We start from the raw sequence: 19,158 nt of genomic DNA, 5'->3' as shown, positions 1-19,158 counted from the left end.
AGATATGACACATATTTCATGCTTTGCTACATGAAGTCTAATGCGTTCCATAAACCAATTCCAACTTTCTTTGGTTTCCTCATCAACAATGGCATATGCAACAGGCAAACATTTCTTATTAGCATCAAATCCAACGGCAATAAGAATTTTACCTCGACATCGTCCACGTAGATGAGTTCCATCAACCGTTAAAACTGGTTTGCATAGTTGAAAAGCCTCCACAGCTGGTCCAAAAGCCCAGAATACGTACTTGAATACCTTGTTCATACCATTGCTTAATATGTCATCGTGCATCCATTCCACAATTGTGCCAGGATTTTGTCTTTGCACTTCATTCAAATAAGCTGGTAAAACTTTGAACGACCACTCCCATCCACCGTATACAAGCTCAATCGCTGTCCTCCGAGCATACCATGCTTTCTTGTAACTAACTTTGACATGAAATCTATTTTCAATATCCGCCACAATTGCTTTTACCTTGTAGCAAGGATCGTTTTCTATCTGATGGCGAACACTCAACGCTATCATACCCGACGAAAGATTAGCGTGACCATTATAGTTACGATCCCCCATGCAAGTATGAGCAGTGCTGAACACTCTAATTTGCCAGTGTTCATCATGCTTCCTCAGTGTTGCTCGGCACTCCCACAAACATGGCGGTAAGGACTTATCTTTCGGATTTCCCTGTGGCCACTTACAAACTGCATGCCATCTCTTTCCTTTACTTTCAACAACTGTATATTGTCGGATTTTTTCCAAATGCCAATGAGTCACAGCTGCCTTCAATTCCAACTTCGTTCTAAATTTAGTATGCAAACCGACATTGGTAGGATCCTTTTCACTCCAATAATGCACACTGGGATCATCACGCTCAAAGTTTTTGGGATCAAAACTATCATATGGACCTGGTAAGGTGCGAAAGTAGTTGATTCCAGGCTGTGGGAACTGTGGAACTACTCTTCCTCCAACTGCCCTTCCACCAACTGATGTTTCTCCAAGTGCTGTTTCTCCAAGTGGAATGGATGGTCTTGAAGCAACAAATTGTTCATCATCCGACGGATCACCATCTGAGTCTGTACTAACCGTGTCGGAATCTTCAGAATTATAAGGTGATTGTGGATCAAGAAAGTCGGCTTTATCAGGACCTATTATGTCCTCCACCACATCACAATTGTCACGATCCCCTAAATGCACGCCTCCAGCTTCAAAATCTTGTGTTGCAGCTAAATATGGTTCTTCGGCTCTCGTAGACGTACCAACATCAAAATCTTGTGTTGCAGCAAAATATGGTTCTTGGGCTCTCGTTGACGTACCAGCATCATAACTTATGACATGATGACTATGATGTTGAGTAATTGCCGAATACTCAACATATAATTCAATTACACCTCCAATAACCATACTCTCACTAAACATTAGTTGCATGCATACTTCTTCTAGTTGAACACCTATAAACGTGACTCCGGATCCAAAGCATATAGTACGTTTCCATATTATTTGAATATTGTTTTCATATATGCTTATCCCCATCCTTTCACAAATTTTTTCCACAAGGTCATCGTACGAAATTGTTTCATCCAACATAATGAATCCTTTAGCAAAAGGAGGATCATACGAAATAACTGCTCCGGGAATTATCTTTCCACCCCAATATAAATTGACACACCACGTCATACTATCTGCAATAATGTAAAACACAAATAAATATGTATTATTTTTACATTCATCATTATGTAGAGTCAGCCAAAAAATTGACAAAATAATTCTATTAAATACACTACAATATGTATTATCATAACAATCCATAAAATATACTATAACATATAATAGCATAACAATTGGTCAAAATATTTCCATTAAAATATATACTATCATAATAATCCATCAAAATATTAGTGTACCCATAATAATTGGTCAAACTATTATATTAATTACACTACAATATATATTATCACAACAATCAATCAAATATTGGAAGACTAATGTTTAGAAGAATGAGTCTAAAATTTGATATACTAACCGATTAGAAGGACTAATGGTTGAAAGAATTAGCCAAATTCAAAATATCCACGCTTAAATCCACCACCGGGTCGACCCGAGCGAAAGGTTTTTATGCGTTTGGGAAGGGTTTTATCGTTTTGGGGAGGGAAAGTGTTTAGGGTCGCGATGTTGGGGGAGATCTGATAAGGATATGGTTCAACAGAAACACGCCGCTCAAATTGGCGTTTTTAAGCATAACACGCCAACCTCAGTGGCGTTTTTATTAATTAAACACGCCAACTACATTGGCGTTTTACCTGGTATACACGCCAACTTCATTGGCGTTTTTTCCCGTCGCTGTATTTGGCGAAAATACACCTCCAATACGACGCGAAGATAAACGCCAATGAGGTTGGCGTTTTTACTAATAGAAACGCCAATGTGGTTGGCGTTTTTCCCATTTTTGGAATAGATAACAAAATGGGTACATTTACGTAATCTTTAGTGTAAAGTGCCCCACAAACCCGATTTTCCCGACAACAGAGATGTTATAAACTAAGATGTGTTGAGAAGCATATAAGATCACCAAAACATGATACTCAAACGACTCTCGTTCTAAATAGAAGCAGACTTACAACACCTCTCACCACAGACATAGCTTGTATTCTTTACATTCATGTTAGTTTTTCATATTTGTGGGACGGAGGGAGTATCATATTGTTTGAACTGCACATCAAAACTATTGGCCATGTTCGCGAATACAAACCAACACAAGTTCTGCTTCCTACCAACATCAAATTGAGCAGCCAAAATGCAGGAATATGTACACATGAACTGACATTTCATCACCACCATCATACCTGAACTGCCGCATCAGAAAGCGTATTGCATCGACGTCCTTGAAGCCATACTAGCAACCTGAGCCTGCATTTGGACAGCTCTAACCTTCGAAGCTGTGGCACGATGAAAGAACTGCTCACGCGATAAAAGCCTCACGTTCCTCAAGTACTGATCAAATGGCATCACCCCTTCTTGCACAGCCTTATCCAACGCATACACAGTATCCTCCACCGCCATATCCGAAGCTGCGCAATCCAACCTCTGCTTCGACAACGCATCACACAGCACAAACGCCTCATCCAAATCGATACTCTCAACGTTACCACCCTCCAATTTCCCTTCGTTATCCCTCACGCACCCTTCCAGAACATCCGCGTTCATCAAAACCACCTGCAGCTGCTGCTCCAACGCCTCCTTCTCATCCAGCATTTCCTTCAGCCCTCTCCTCAGCTCCTCCTCGCGCCGCCGAAGCACCGCCTGCGCCCCGAGCATGCCTTCCATCTGTCCCTCGCTCCCCTTCCTCATATCCCTAACATCACCATTCAAATCCCTCACCAGCTTGTTAATCGCGCCCTTCTTATACACCTCCGCCGGATCCTCCATCCTGCCACTCCCGTAGCCGGAATTCAAATTAGGGGTAGGGTTAGGGTTCATGCTGGAATTCAAATTAGGGCTAGGGTTAGGGTTCGGCTTGCGCTGCGAATAAAGCGGCGGATCGCCGGCGAAGAATTGGGCGAGATTCGTGGCCAATTCGAACAAATTGGAGAAGGGGAAGAGCCAGGAGTTGAGGTAGGGGATGGAGACGATGCCGTTGGGGGAGACGAAGGGGTGGGGGCGCTTAATGATCATGTCGCGCGTGGGGTTGACGAAGACGAGGGGCGCGCGGCTAGGGTAGGATTCCACGAGCCATATGAGGACGGGGATGTTGTAGGAGGCGCCGTGGAAGGAGATGGGTCGGTGCCGTCGGCCTGGAGGAGGGTGACGGCGCGGCCGTCGTTGTGGGTGAAGACGGCGGTCTTCGGGTGCGGGGAGGGGTAGGATTCCACGAGCTGCATCAGGTGCTGGCGGATGCGCCACTTCGTCTCCTCGGCGTAGGGCAGCGCCGCCGGGCCGCGCTGCGAGAGCGCGGTGTTGAGGAACTGCTGCGTGTATTGCTGCGCCATGAGATTTGATTATTGAATCAGGCAATTTGCAACGCGTCTTCTTCGATTTTGAGGTGGAATTGTAGATCTTCGAATTCTGTGGTAAAGATCGAGGAAATTGCAGGGATTGGATGAAGAAGATGGAGGCGAGCTGCGGTTAGTTAATTCAGTTTTCAACTTTTCGTGATAATAATAATGATAATGACAATAATAATAACTAGATAATAAATATATTGCAAAAAACGTCAATATTAAGTCTTTCAATGATTAATGGTGCAACTAAAATTTGTGAGTAAATGCAATGACTAATTAGTGCAAGTAATACTAATTTGGTGAAAATTCCCTGTTAGCATAGCTAAATTGTCATATATTCAGCTTTAATTTAATTTAATTTATGAATTGAATTTCAGATTTTATTTATTAATTTATGAACAATATAGTAATTAATAATAATATTATACCAAAAGTAAACAAATTCTATCTATTTAGTATTCAGAATAGTATTTGTAAAACTTAACCTAATAAAATCCATCAATCAACACTACTAATATTGATATGAATTTCAATTGCTGCAGCAATATACTTTAATTGAATAATCAATTTCCATGATATGTAGTCTAATAATGATAGTGTATTTATTTTTATATTTGTATAATATACTTGTCTAAAAATAATAATAATAAAGAAAAATAAAAAATGTGGGTATCGGTATTCCCAGACCGGCTCATTACCCTTTCTATTGATACGAAAAACCTAATCCATCTAACTCGGTTATCTCCTCTATCCAAATCTCGAATCGATTCAGCAAAAAGCAGTATTTTTTCTTATCAATTTCAGGTAAGTTATTGAAAACCCATATTCCTCATCTTTTCAAATTCATGATCATTATTGTATTCCTAAACCCGATATGACAACATCTGCATGTTTCAGAACTCAATTCGTTTGTTAAATTCAATAATGTGTGTTAATTGGCGAATTCATATGAAAAAATAACGAAACTTGGTCGAACCCATCTCCCTCTTTCCCAATTCATGTGTTGTTTCGTAGTTTTGTTTTTATCACAATGAGGGCACTTTTGCAATACTGGAATTGGTCTATTGTCTTTATTTTCCTTTTGTTTTATGGGTTATGGCATGATTACCAGAGGATATTTCTCACATACTATTCAAAGATTGAATTTTTATACCTTGGTTTGGTGGTTGTTTTAGGATATGGCTTCGAATATGGAGCCGGTAGCGGTGAATTCGCAGAAGCATGACCCGGCATGGAAGCATTGCCAAATGTTTAAGGCTGGGGATAGGGTTCAGCTCAAGTGTATATACTGTGGGAAGATTTTTAAGGGAGGCGGGATTCATAGGATTAAAGAGCACCTCGCTGGCCAAAAAGGGAATGCTGCCACTTGCTTGAGGGTTCAAGCCGATGTGCGGATGCAGATGCTCGAGAGTCTGAACGGGGTTGCTGTGAGGAAGAGGAAAAAACAGAAACTTGCGGAGGAGATGTCTGGTTTTGGCAACCCTGGGAACAGTATTGTTGAAGTAGTGAACAATAGTTGTGGTTTGAATAGTGATCTCGTGCTGCTTCCTGTCCCGGAGATGACTGAGCATGACGGAGAGATGGATGTGGATGGGGACCGAGAGGATGGTATGAGTGGGAAAAGCGGTGTTAGGAAGAAGAAAGGGAGGGTGAGGAAAGCACCGGATGTGATTAATTCGAGTAATGCATCTTTGGTTGTTTATCCTGCTGGGAATTCGAAGAGGGCTAGTTCTGTCGTTAATATGGCAGTAGGTCGTTTTTTCTTCGATGTTGGGTTGCCTGCAGATGCTGCTAATTCTCCTTATTTTCAACCAATGATTGATGCAATAGCTTCTCAAGGTGCAGCAGCTGTTGGCCCTTTCTACCATGACCTTAGGAGCTCGATTCTGAAGAATGTGATTCATGAAGTGAAATATGATGTTGATCAATGCACCGCAGCTTGGGGAAGGACTGGTTGCTCAATTTTAGTAGATGAATGGGATTCGGGAAAAGGTATAACCTTTGTCAACTTTTTTGCATACTGTCCAGAAGGTACAGTATTTTTGAGGTTGGCCGATATATCTCGTGCAATAGATTCTGTGGATATCCTTTATGAATTGTTGAAGGAGATAGTGGAACAGGTTGGCCTGAAAAATGTTCTGCAAGTGGTAACCACCATTGAAGATCGATATGTTATTGCTGGGAAAAGACTCACAGACACTTTCCCTTCTATTTTTTGGACCCCTTGTGCTGGCCATTGTATCGATTTGATGCTTCAGGACATAGGAGAACTGCCCAGAGTGAAGATGGTTCTTGACCAGGCAAGATCAATATCGAGGTATATCTATTCGAACGCTACTGTCTTAAACATGATGAGACGGTACACATTTGGAGTGGATTTAGTTGATATAGGAACTACACGATCGTTTACAAATTTCATGACATTAAAAAGGATGATCGATATCAGACATAGTTTGCAGTCCATGGTCACTTCTGAGGAGTGGATGGAAAGTTCTTACTCGAAGGACCAAGAAGCCTATGCAGTACTAGACACTATTAGCAGTCAATCATTCTGGTCTTCATGTGCCTTGATAACACGTTTAACAGATCCACTTTTGCGACTATCAAGGATAGTCAGAAGTCAAAAGATGCCTGCCATGGGATATGTCTTTGCAGGGATGTATCGAGCCAAAGAAGCTATTAAGAAGGAGCTTGGCTCTAAGGAAGAATACATAACCTATTGGAGCATCATAGATTGCAGGTGGGAACAACTTCAAAGGCATCCCCTTCACGCGGCCGGTTTTTATTTGAACCCTAAGTTCTTTTACAGTCTCGAAGGAGACGGACATTTTCACATTCGGTCACTAGTATATGATTGCATAGAGATGCTGGTTCCTGACCAAAAGGTTGTGGATAAAATTATGAAGGAAACAGCCGCTTACCACAGTGGTGCCGGAGAGTTTGGGCGGAAGATGGCAATCAGAGCCCGAGAAACTTTACTTCCCAGTGAGTCTCCTTATTGTTACTTGATGTATCACATTCTGCAATCATCTTATTATTTCCTCGACTTTACTGTTTTTAGCTGAGTGGTGGCTTACATATGGTGGGGGGTGTCCCAATTTGGCTCGCTTGGCTATCCGGGTTCTCAGCCAAACCGGCTGCTTAACCCAGCATAAGCTAGATAAAATTCCTCTCGAAAACTTGCATAAGAGGACAAATTCATTGGAGCGTAAAAGGCTTGAAGATCTTGTCTATGTTCAGTACAATATGTCCTTGAAGCACATGTAAGCAGAAAATCTTCTCTGTTATAAAATGTTAAAAACCAAAAGTATGTATAATCATATTCCTACTTAATTCACAGGGCTTCGGGTGACAAACAACACGAAGGTGTTGACACCATTTCTTATGAGCACATTGATTTAGTTGAGGACTGGGTAACGGAGAAGGAATTTTGCTCAGATAACCCTGCAGGAAAAGGTTGGATGGATGTTGATCCACCCGGTGTCAATGTCAATGCTGTGCAATTAGGCTCACAGATCGATGATGTTCAGGCTCTTGGTGCAGGTAAGCGAGCTATCTCTATAAATCTCTGTATGATGTGATCTTTTCTTTGGCCTCGTTATAATTTTCGATCTAGCAGGTTTTGATGATTCAGAAATTTTTGAAGCGGCAAAAGATAGTGAAGAAGATATTGCTGACAAGAATATAGGGAATGAATGATTATAATCATGCCATTCGGAATCAATCTCTGAGGTGAGGATAATCATTGATGGATGGGGTATTTATAGTTTGATCGAGAGCACTAATAAGACTCGTATATGGCTTTAACTGAGTCTATCTGCAATCTGGAGTTCATACGAACCCGTGCCTTGTTGCAATCATGTAGAATAAATAGCGTAGCGTGCACTGAGTTAGATTCTTATTTGGCATAAGGCTGCCAGCAGGGGCTCGGATCTGAATCCATCGTGAATCGATCTCCTCTGGGGCCATTGTAATACTAAATTTTCATTTGTAAAAAGTTTCATATCAGTACATCACTCTTTATCCAGGAAATTCTTCTTGCATTTGTCTCCTTAGTTTTCCAGTTAAAAGTGAAATCATGTCTCTCATTCCTCTGGCTGATGGTGGCTTGAAATCTTCAATCTTCAACCTATTTCAACTTAACTATATGATGCATATCAAACACTCATCAACTTAAGCTTGGACTGAAAAAACTATCATAGAATCAAAATTCAAACTATAATTTAACCTAATAAACAAACGTAATTAATAAGTACTCTACTAGGTAAATTATAAAGCATTGTCACAATAAATCTCAGCATTATAGTACCAAGTTCCACTGTAAAAGGCAACCTAATCAATCTACTACATAATTTGGAGCCACTACTAAAATTCTGTCATCTCTTGAAGGCTTGTTGCTCTCACCCTCTGCTCCTTCTCTTCCATCTCCCACCACTATCAGAAATCCTTCCCTCCGTATCAAGCTCTGTATCGAAATAAGTAATGCGTAAGAGAGAGCAAGCGAGAGAGAGGGTTGATACGTATAGATATCAAGGTTATTTACCTCTATAATGGCCTTCACTTTTCTGATTTCAGCTGCAGCCTCGTCCATAGTGGTATAATTGTTTTTCTCGTTTTGCTGACTAATATACCACTGTATCAACTCTCTCTGTCTCAGTCCGGCTAGCCCAGTTCCTATACAAGCCACAGGTATATCATTAAAAACAGAACTGGATTTTGTTCTTTATGAAAAAAATCTCTATTTTGTGGTGAACATATGGATGACCACTAACCTTCGCGCGTGAGAGTATCTTCATGTTGTCGAAGTCGCATGATAAGTGCTCGAGTAACCCTCTGAAAGTATTCATCAGTTATTACTAGTTTCTTTGCCTTCTGGTTTTCTGCTGCTGCTTCAGCTGCATTTTCTGCATAATCATGATATAGAAAGATAAGCCCAATATGCATCCTTCAAATGAGTAAGTCTTGTCTCACCTTGACCAGGAGCATTATCTTCATTGCCACCACTACCATCGTCGCCATCATGACCATCATCATTATCCTCTTCTTGAAACTCAGAAAGGTCAAGCTCACTTGACTCCACACTGCAAGACAATATACACAACATTATTTACTGAGAAATGAATTTACTAGAGCATTAGGCCATTTTCTGGCAAGAAAAGTTGTTGCTTAATTTCTGACCTGATTATTGATGTCTTGAGTAATCTCACGGCAAGACGCACATGGCGAGTTTGAACCTGGTTATCTAAGTGAGACCTTGCAATTGCTTCTGAGAGCCTGATCAGAGCCTCCAGTTGTCTCACTGTCATACGATAAGCAACTCTACTACCGGGAGTAGTGTCTCCTCTGCGAAGGGCAACATAAGATTCCACCAACAATTGTCTAGCTTCAGGGGTCAGCTGCAAAAGATTCAAGTCTGTCAAGCAAAGACACAACGGTTCATGCAGAACTACAGTCACATTAATGATGAAACAGGAGGGAAACCTTTGGTTTCAGAGTCTTCGCATATGAGATGTATTGCTTTAATTGTGTGGTAGTAAATGCTGGAGAAAGTGCTTCTTCACGCTTTTGGTGGACTCTCACAATATGGTGAGCAATATGGTAATCAGTCTGGTCGTCTGGATCATCAATCATCACATACACGAGATCAAACCTTGAAAGAATGGCTGGAGGAAGTGCCACATTATACTGCAAAAGATATGTAGGGACAATAAGTATGCAAACTATAGCAAACTTGGGACCATTCAATACCGTGTAGATATTCCTAGAAGCCCGATACATTTACATGTTTACCTTCAAGGGTTTAGTCTTATCGTAACGTCCACCTGTGGGATTTGCAGCAGCTAAGATTGATGTTCTTGCATTTAATGTTGCTTGTATTCCAGCTTTAGTTATGCTTATGGTTTGTTGTTCCATAGCTTCATGAATGGCGACCTTAAAGTAAATTCACGATTCAAACATAAGAAGTTGCCGGCACAAATTATTGATGTAGAATTGTAGATTAGCTGCCTCAGCATTGAGGGTGGGTGAGGAGTAAAATCTTTGGTTACAATTACCTGATCTCTTGTATCCATCTTATCAAACTCGTCAATACAGCAGATGCCATTATCAGCAAGCATCAGTGCACCAGCCTGAGAGCAAATGATAGGAGGTACATCAAGATAAAATGTCATATAAAAAGTCCTCAGCCCAAAAGAAGGACATACCTCAATGCAAAATTCACCCGTCTCTGGCTCTTTGGCCACAGTAGCAGTAAGCCCTGCTGCAGAAGAAGATTTCCCAGATGTATAAACAGATCTTGGAACTAGGCCTGCTGTGTACCTGACAGGAAAAGGAAACATTGAGATGATATGATGAGCAATGGAACCAACCAACAAACACACAATAAAAACCAAACTGAAACAATAGAAGAGTTACACACTTGAGGAATTGGGACTTTGCACAGCTGGGATCACCCACAATGCAGACATTGATGTCTCCCCTTAAGTTGATGCCTTCATGTGTAACTTTATGGACACCACACATAAGCATTAGCAGAATTGCCCGCTTTATATCTTGATGACCAAAAATTGTTGGTGCAATGCTATCAACTAGCTTGTTGAAGAAGTCAGGAGTATTCCTCATTCGTTGTATGTCATCTAACTCTTCTGCCTGCAAGATCAGTCAAACAGTAGAGAAGATAGTTGAGATTTAGATACAGAATTGAGTAATCAGAAAATTTAACAGGAACCAGCAATAAATAAAAAATTATAACTGATGAGAACAAGAAGATGAGTAACGAGATAGCTAGAAGGAAGATACGGTATTATTCATTGAATATGAACAGTCAAGTGATATAGATATATAATGTTGTGATTAGAGAAACTTACTGTGAATTGCTGACTAACATCTTCATCAGTATCTTTCTTTTTTCTGATATCAGTATCCCTTCTGCCATCAGAGATCTAGAATAGAAACAAATAACATCCTATGTTCTTCAAGCACAAACAGAATTCAATTAACTATGAGCACAGATGCAAAGGTGAGGTTACCAACCTGTACGGAGTTGGCAATGAAGCCAAGTCGATAGGATAGATCTCTCACTCCCAATGCACGAAGCCCCTTTACCCCTTCTTGGCCAGCCCTGGCCTGGCTGGAAGATTCTCTCCGGCACTCAGCTCTCTCTCCTGGAGATGCTAATGCTAATATATCGGGTAGAACAACCACCGAGCCAGTAAAAACAACCCTGCAATTGTATGGAAAGAACATAAGCCAATTAATGACCATCTACTAGAGATGAGCGAGATGAGCGTGAAAGAAAAAAATGTCCAAGTAAGTGATCCATACGTGTCTCCTGCCCTGGCTTGTTCAACAATGTCATGGCGAAGGATGACATCAAGCGACCTGGGAAGTGAACCCGCAGGTATCTCCTTAGAGCTCTCCTGCATTCGAACTCTCTGCCAATCTGTGAATTTGCTCTCTTGCCTCAGCAAAGCCCAGTTTGTCCGATTTTGACATGTGGCATTCAAGCAAATAATTGGCTGCAAGTGAAGATGAGAGTACCGAAATAGTCAAAGTTAGCATTTAGCTGCATCTGTCATTTGCTGATGGCACAAGCACTCATGTAGTAGTAACATACACAATGCATTGTTCTCTACTTATTCTACATATTATCAAGCGATCTAAGATAAACATGAAATTTGTTGAACTTCGCAATGCAATCACCTTGTTATCAATGGATAACACTAGACCCCAAAATATTATGAAACGTGAGAATAAAAACAGCAAAAAAACCAAGCCAGTGAGCCACAATCTGCACCATAAGCATTCACACAATCTCTCAAAGTTACAGAAATGATTCATTGTGCTGCAAATGGAGTTAAAGCAGCTAGAGAAATCAAGACAAACCATAGGCACAAAAGCAACAATATAAACAGAGATCAAATACATAATTTTACGGTTTCAATTTATAAAATTCACAATTAAACAACAAGATATAGGCAAATCCATCCGTTCAATTCCGAAACAAACCTCGGTATACTTGAACTGTTGCTCGACGTTTTTAATAACGCTTCCGCATTCCAAGCACTTGAAAGTGCCCTGGAGGAGCTCAGGTCGGACCTCGCTGGTGCGTGTGACGACGCCGCTGACGGCGACGAGCTTGCCGATCTCGGCGGTGGCCAATTCCCTGAGCTTCTTTACCAAGGGGAGGTTGTAGAAGGCGACGTTGATGTCCTTGTTCGGATTGTCGTCGGCGATGAAGGTAGGGCGGAGATCCATGATGAAACGCTTGCAGGCGCTCTTGAGGTAGGGCTCGAAGCGGAGGAATTCGTCGGAGACGGCCCTCTGGAGCACGTCGTTGAAGCGCATCACGTGCGAGAAGTCGATGTACATGGTGTTGGAGTCGTTGGTCCGCATCGTCTCCACCTCCGCCTCGTAGTAGGCCTCGCCGCCGCCGCCGTCGCCGCCGCGGAAGGTCTTGAGGAAATCGAAGAATACCTTTTCGACGTGAACTGCTTTCTCGTCCACGCAGTATCCATTGCCCTCCATTTTTTTTTTCTCAGTGAGGAAGAAACTCTATCGAATCTCGAAATGTTGAAAGGAATCGATTAAATGGCGGTTTAGGGCTCCTCTGGTTATGGCGGGAAAATCGCAATAGAATTCCCGCCAAACGTAGTCAAGGACTCGAGGCCAATCTATTTTCTAGGGTTTTATTTTTATTTTTATTTGATTTGATTTGATTTGATTTAATCATATAAAATTTATACTGTATTTTATTTCACCTTTATAGTTTTTTTTGGTAGAAATGATAAATTCTTTTAAACAAAAGATTAACAGTCTAATTGGTGCTCCTAGAACGATCTTATTGGTGGCTCTAAACAAGATGTTGTAATTATGGTTTAATAGTTTTTTATTTGAAAATATATATACTACTACCTTCGTCTCCAAAAATTTGTCCCACTTTGACCCGACACGAGTTTTAAGAAATGTAATGGAAGTGAGTTGAAAAAATTAGTGGATTGTAGGACCTACTTTTATATATTAGTTTTTATAATAAAATGTGAGTATGAATGAGTTAGCAGAATATGAGGTCCACTATAAAAAAAAGGTAAAAAGTGAAATGAGACAAATTTTGGGGGACGGACGAAAATGGGAAACTGGAACAAATTTTCAGGGACGGCGGTAGTATTTTAGATTAAAAAAACTTGGAATATTATTAGAATTTTAATCAACCTCTAATTAATAGTACTAATCAATTACTAATGTGGGCTGCTACACCCAGAAATTGTGGCATGCATTTGCAAAACTAGAATTGGATGGTACAAATTTGATCGAACACTGTTAAATTCGGATTTATTCAATTCAATTAAATTAATTGTTTCTTTAATTACATTTAATTATTTATAACAAATGACACAACGCAATTACCATGTAACAGTAGCAAGCAAAGGCATCACCACATTGCATACTAAAAAAACCTTTCATTTACACTATATAGTCATAGGTTTTACACTTATTTTCAAACATTATAATTAAACAATCAGAATTCACGAGCACTATGAAGCACTTCGCTTACAACTAGTACTATTTATTTAAATTAAATAATAAAAAAAATATAATTATGAATTTCAGTAAATTCGGTGGTACTTTTCGCCTTGCTATATCTGATATAGATGAATTCACCAAAGCCTACAAATATGACTACAATAGTATTTGCTATTACACTCTAATTTGTTTATGGAGTGCTTCAGCATACGAGCATCATAATTATCTAGAACTAACTAGTCAGTAGAATAACGGCTAGAACAATGTATTTAGCTTTGGAACCAACTCTAGGTTGGCAAAATCAATTATTATAACTATAACTAAAAGTCAGTGTTTTCCTACTTTAGGAATTTGGCAAATTCCTTTTATTTCGAAAAGTAGATTCTATCCGATACGAATACATGTAAATACAAAGATTTTGATGTCTCCATAATTTATGGACCTTGTACATCACACACAGGGCATAAACTTTGTTCGCTCCGGTTCAGGGGCGAATATAGTAAAGAAAAGATAGACTTTGTTTGCCCATATTAACTTTTTTATTCTTGAAATATGCAATTTTTTAAAAACTAATTTGAAAAGTCTTACTAAGTCGATGTCGTTGAAGACTAAATCGTCGAAAGTTGAATAACAGAAATGGCTAAAATTGCAAAGGAAGATGATAAGTTCGTCGAAGAAAATACATACTATCAACGTTTCTTTTTGCTCCCGTTTGTGATATGGCCGTGGACGATATTTTGCCCTCCAACCTATTGTCTAATTGCACAAGTATCGCACTAATTAATGTGGTGTGCATTGTTAGGAAAATGGTGGCATCACCATTGCCATCAATAGTGTTGGTTGAAAAGGACATAAGATTGCTTAATATTTTGCTTTTTTTGTTAGGTGACATTCACTTAGCATTAAAATTCAAAAAAATCCTAACTATCTAACTAGATTGAAGTAATACTTTAATTTAGTCTTTTTGTGGATCATAGATCAATATATTTTGGGATCAGATTTTGTTAGTTAGTTGATGGTTGACCTAAGTATAGTAGTTCACCTCATGAAAAATATTTTAATAAATATCATATTTTAGAATTTCATACATGAATGATAATCCCCTACGTCCGCCATGAAATGTCTCATTTTACCAAAACCCGAGGAAATTACGGGCCGATGCACACAGCTTAGTCTCGTTAAAACAGAGAGAAACCAACATAATCTATATACAAATATAAGTTATGATGTACAGAAAAAGTTGTGGCAAAATGATAAAACTAAAAAGCATACACTTCACAACTATGAAGTAGATAATGGCGAAGACGACGAACCAGCTTCAAGATCCACGTCCCTTTCGCCATCACAAGCCGAGGACCATGTGCTCACTTTCTCAAAGTTGGACGAGGAAGGATACGAGTTAGGATAGTCCTCGAATCTGGGGCTGATTCGCCCTCCACTATCGAACTTCTTGCTGCCATCATCAGATTGATCGGGCGCTGCCATCTCTTGAGGCAGTAGGGCTTCGCCTTCCAAGTATCTCAACACCTGCCTCGTGCTAGGCCTCCTTCCGGGGGCGTTGCTGGAGCACACCAGTCCCAGTTTAATAACAAGGACGGCCTCAATCTCATCGTACTCCCCTTTCAATCTTGAATCGACGATATCAAGAATGCAACCTTCTTTCCACTTGTCCCACACCCAATCCACCAGCACCAGCTCTTCGGGCAAGGCTTTCACCTCAATTGGTCGTCTCCCACAGACAACTTCCAGCAGCAGTGCACCAAATGCATACACATCCGAGCTTGTGGTGGGCTTCCCTGTCTTGGTTAGCTCGGGGGCTAAGTAGCCCAACGTGCCAACCACCTTCGTGGTGCTTGGGTTTGCACCGTGCTCGTACAGCTTAGCAAGCCCGAAATCCCCAAGGCGGCCATTCATTTCAGAGTCGAGCAGAACATTGGCTGCTTTGATATCCCTGTGAATCACCGTCTGTTCCCATTCTTCGTGCAAGTAAAGAAGTGCGGAAGCCACATCCTTGATGATCTTGAACCTCTGATCCCAAGCTAACACAGTTGCAGGCTCATCATAAATGTATTTATCCAAACTCCCATTCGGCATAAAGTCATAAACAAGCAGCAAATCGCTCCTGTGTCGACACCAGCCCTGCAAAGGCACGAGACTCCTATGCCTAAGGCGACCAATAACCGCGACCTCTGTCACAAACTCCTGCAACCCCTGCTTAGAATCATGGCTAATCCGCTTAACCGCTACTTGCTTATCAGAGCCGGGCAATGTCCCTTTATAAACCCTACCAAAACCACCGAACCCGAGAAGCCCTTTATCCCGAAAGCCCCTAGTTGCTTTCTTGAGCTCGTGATACGTGAACCTGTGCGGCCCTATGTCAAGCTCCCAAGATTCAACCACATCCCTACTCTTAACCCTCTTCACTACATACAAGGCTATCCCAACACCAAGAATCAAGAAAACAGCAACAGACAAAGATGCACCTAAGGCCACCCTCACCCGGTTCGACCTTGAACCGGGCAACGAAGGCAGCAATGACAGCTCAAGGGGCTTTACCTGCCCATTCAACATGAAACTCCATCCAGAAACATAATGTGAACTAGCAAGCAAGCCTGTTGAAGCAGAGAAGCCCACATACATATCCTGCAAAAAAATTGGGGAAAGATCCACAGGCAATGAAAGAATTGGGGAACTAGGTTTTAATGATGACAGAGAAAGAGTGACATCCAATCTCCCAACAATGGAATCATAATCAATCCAGCACTGAATCAATCTACCACTCTGCAACCTAATCCCTTCCTTCCTCGAATTATCCCTACTGAAACAGCTAGCATCAACAGAGGCATTTGAGATCATGCTATTGAGATCAATCCCAACATGATTATCACTAATATCCCTAAATGCAAAATCCTTCACAGTGTCGAACTCAACCGCCAACACATGGTTTGAAACTTTCCCAATATTTTTCTCACTCATGAGCCCTAGATACTGACTCGGAAGAGCCCCCTCCAAAACCTTCGATTTAGCAATTGCGAAAGCGAATCCATGGCCGCCCAATTTCTCATACTCGGGAACTATGGCGAAGGCGAAAGCAGTCGAAAAGGAGGAAACTTTACCATCTGTGGAGTTCTTGAATCGAATTGGGGCTTCGTAGAAAGCGTGCCCCACGAATCTCGGGCTTGTGTCGGTGAGCCTGAGCACGCCGCTGGGCTCGATCTCAGCGACGCCGTTTAGAGTGATTTTTGCGCCTGCGTCTCTGAAGCCGTGGAAAATGAAGTCATCGTCAGCTCGGGAAAGATCGGAGCTTGAGAGGAGAAGGAGAAGGGTGGAGAAAAGTGCAGAAGCTAGCACCATCTATGCAGAGAAAAGGGAAGTGGGAATTCAAGGTGAGATTTTTAGTGGAATCATTTGTTTTGGTGTTGGAAATGTTGAAGAGGTATGGGTAGTTGATTCTTTTTACATGTGAAATGTCAGAGGATTGGGAGGAAAGAGGGTGGAAGGAAGAGATGAATCGATTTCAGAGGTGGAGAAATGTGGATGATGAGTTTCATGTGATGAAAAGAGCTGAGAAAATGTGAGAAGAGGTGAAATTGCATCCTAGTACAATTAATTTGTGTGAGAAGGCCCCACTTGAGGGATAGTGCCTAGGGATGTCAATCAGGCTGGCCCGTCGGGTTTCGGGCCAACCCTACTCGGGTTGCGGGTCAATCGGGTGCGGGCTAATCGGGTTGTGATTTCTTTCGGGTTATAAAAGCTCAGCCCTAACCCTAAAAGCTCGGGTTTCGGGCTAGCCCAACGGGTTAATCGGGTTGCTACCGATAATATTAACATGCGATCAATCCAATAAATAATGATTAAAATTACTAATATTCATACAATGTAAAACATTTAATTATGATATATTTAAGATATATGCTTAAACTCAATCATAAACATGATCAAATAGTAATATTTGAGATATTTCGTAAAATTTTAATGCATGTTTTAGAAATTTAAATATATTTTTTTGTGAATTTGAAGTTTTTAATTTATTTATCAATTATTATATTAATAAAAATTAAATATATAATTTGTATATTTAATATAAAATTGAAAGTTATTTTTTTAGTTAATATTAATCAATGAAATGTCGAATTGAGAGTAAAAAAAATAGAATAATAGAAATTTTATCGGGTTTTCGGGCCAGCCCATCGGGTTTTCGGGTCTGGCCCTAATGGGTTGCGGGTTAATCGGGTGCGGGCTAATCGGGTTGTGATTTTATCGGGCTAGAAATTTCCAACCCTAACCCTATAAATTTGGCGGGCTATTCGGGCCAGCCCACGGGTTACGGGCTACATTGACATCCCTAATAGTGCCATTCAATTTCAAACTTATAAAATTGTGTAGTCTAGGCCATCCACGTCGATATCTCCGTACCATCTCATTCCTTACTAATTCAGGGGTTTCACTGCACTTTTTATCACGTTTATTGACTAAGAGACATCACCTGCAACCATTCATCTCTTAACCATCTCATCCCTTAATTATTAATTTAATTTCATTTTTTATTTTTATTTTTATTTTTTAACCATCTCATCCCTTAACTATTCATTCAATTTCATTTTTTATTTTTATTTCCAACAAATTCAATTAATATTTCATTAAAATATTAAATTAATACTAATAATTCATAAAATCATTAAAAACCACGAAAATTACAACATCCGAAAATACGAAAAATACATAATTTAAATCCTAATATTACAATTTATTGAAATCCGCATAATCATGGATCTGCTTTTGACGCGCCGCGGCTTCCTCCTCCCTACATCAATCTGCTTCTAGCGATTCTTCCATCATTCGACGCATTTGCTCAAATGGATCCATGAATGGATTAAATTTGGGAGAAGAATAATGTTTTTGGATGAAGAATGTAGAGTGTTTGAGTGAGAATATAGAGTTTTTTTTATGGTGGATAATTTGTGTGAATAATTTGATATTTATAAAAGTGATTGGTGGCTTAAAAAAATAGACAATAAATTAAAATATTGGAAAAACGGCTAGTATTTTTGGGGGAAATATATACATTCGATTTAAGAAAAACATTTTTTCAACGGAGGTAAACGACACCCATTTAAAAAAACATTTTTGAAGAAATTAATAAATATTTTATTTGTAGATGTTGTTTATTTTAGATTAGTTGATTTATTGATCTGTTAAAAAATATACTCCATTTAACATTAATGGAAATTATTAAATTATAATATATTTTTAATGAACTTATGAGAATTAATACAAATAAATAGAGAAATAAAACTAAAAACCCATTTTACAATTAGAAACTTTAGTCAAATTATGTGGGCATGAGTATTTTTTAGATGCATTGTAAAGGTAAATATTGGGAAGAAAAATAATGATGACATATCCATTATCTCTTCTCAGTCTTCGCCTAAAAGCATTCACAATAGCGGCGAGCGGACCGGTTAGCCGATTCCCGGCGCTGGCCGGTCCGCTCGCCGAACCATTGCAGCCGGTGAGTGGTAAATCGGCGAGAAAAACGGTGAGCGCACGCCGATATTTGGGCCGCCATTGCAGGCTCCCGATCGGCGAGTGATCGACCAACCGATTTTTTATTTGTTTTAAATTAATGTATTTTTTTAAA

The 19,158-nt window shown here is 40.2% G+C and overlaps 3 protein-coding genes and 1 pseudogene across 3 annotated transcripts; 1 reads left to right on the top strand and 3 right to left on the bottom strand.

The window, feature by feature from the left end:
* Window positions 1-1,627: 1,627 nt before the first annotated feature.
* LOC121761147 lies at window positions 1,628-4,128 on the bottom strand (annotated as a pseudogene).
* A 560-nt stretch (window positions 4,129-4,688) lies between these two features.
* Window positions 4,689-8,027, top strand: LOC121762888. The gene is made up of 5 exons (XM_042158905.1): window positions 4,689-4,799; window positions 5,171-6,980; window positions 7,057-7,258; window positions 7,336-7,538; window positions 7,615-8,027. The coding sequence occupies exons 2-5, from the start codon at window positions 5,174-5,176 to the stop codon at window positions 7,692-7,694; spliced, it is 2,292 nt and encodes a 763-aa protein (XP_042014839.1). The 5' UTR covers window positions 4,689-4,799; window positions 5,171-5,173; the 3' UTR covers window positions 7,695-8,027.
* A 210-nt stretch (window positions 8,028-8,237) lies between these two features.
* LOC121762887 (DNA replication licensing factor MCM6-like) lies at window positions 8,238-12,602 on the bottom strand. Its single transcript, XM_042158904.1, has 14 exons — window positions 12,003-12,602; window positions 11,319-11,512; window positions 11,028-11,217; window positions 10,862-10,936; window positions 10,414-10,643; window positions 10,199-10,313; window positions 10,049-10,123; window positions 9,786-9,926; window positions 9,477-9,680; window positions 9,174-9,391; window positions 8,967-9,076; window positions 8,768-8,899; window positions 8,539-8,669; window positions 8,238-8,460 (listed from the first exon to the last, which is right to left on the bottom strand). Exons 1-14 carry the CDS (start codon window positions 12,519-12,521, stop codon window positions 8,332-8,334), a joined length of 2,463 nt encoding a protein of 820 aa, XP_042014838.1. The 5' UTR covers window positions 12,522-12,602; the 3' UTR covers window positions 8,238-8,331.
* A 2,093-nt stretch (window positions 12,603-14,695) lies between these two features.
* On the bottom strand, window positions 14,696-17,085 carry LOC121762889 (L-type lectin-domain containing receptor kinase S.4-like). Its single transcript, XM_042158906.1, has one exon. It carries the CDS (start codon window positions 16,869-16,871, stop codon window positions 14,799-14,801), a length of 2,073 nt encoding a protein of 690 aa, XP_042014840.1. The 5' UTR covers window positions 16,872-17,085; the 3' UTR covers window positions 14,696-14,798.
* Window positions 17,086-19,158: the final 2,073 nt, after the last annotated feature.

Source organism: Salvia splendens, chromosome 13, assembly GCF_004379255.2.
Source record: "Salvia splendens isolate huo1 chromosome 13, SspV2, whole genome shotgun sequence".
Classification (NCBI taxonomy): domain Eukaryota; kingdom Viridiplantae; phylum Streptophyta; class Magnoliopsida; order Lamiales; family Lamiaceae; genus Salvia; species Salvia splendens.
The sequence above is the reverse complement of the archived record's forward strand: the minus strand, read 5'-3'. Positions and strand labels throughout refer to the sequence as shown.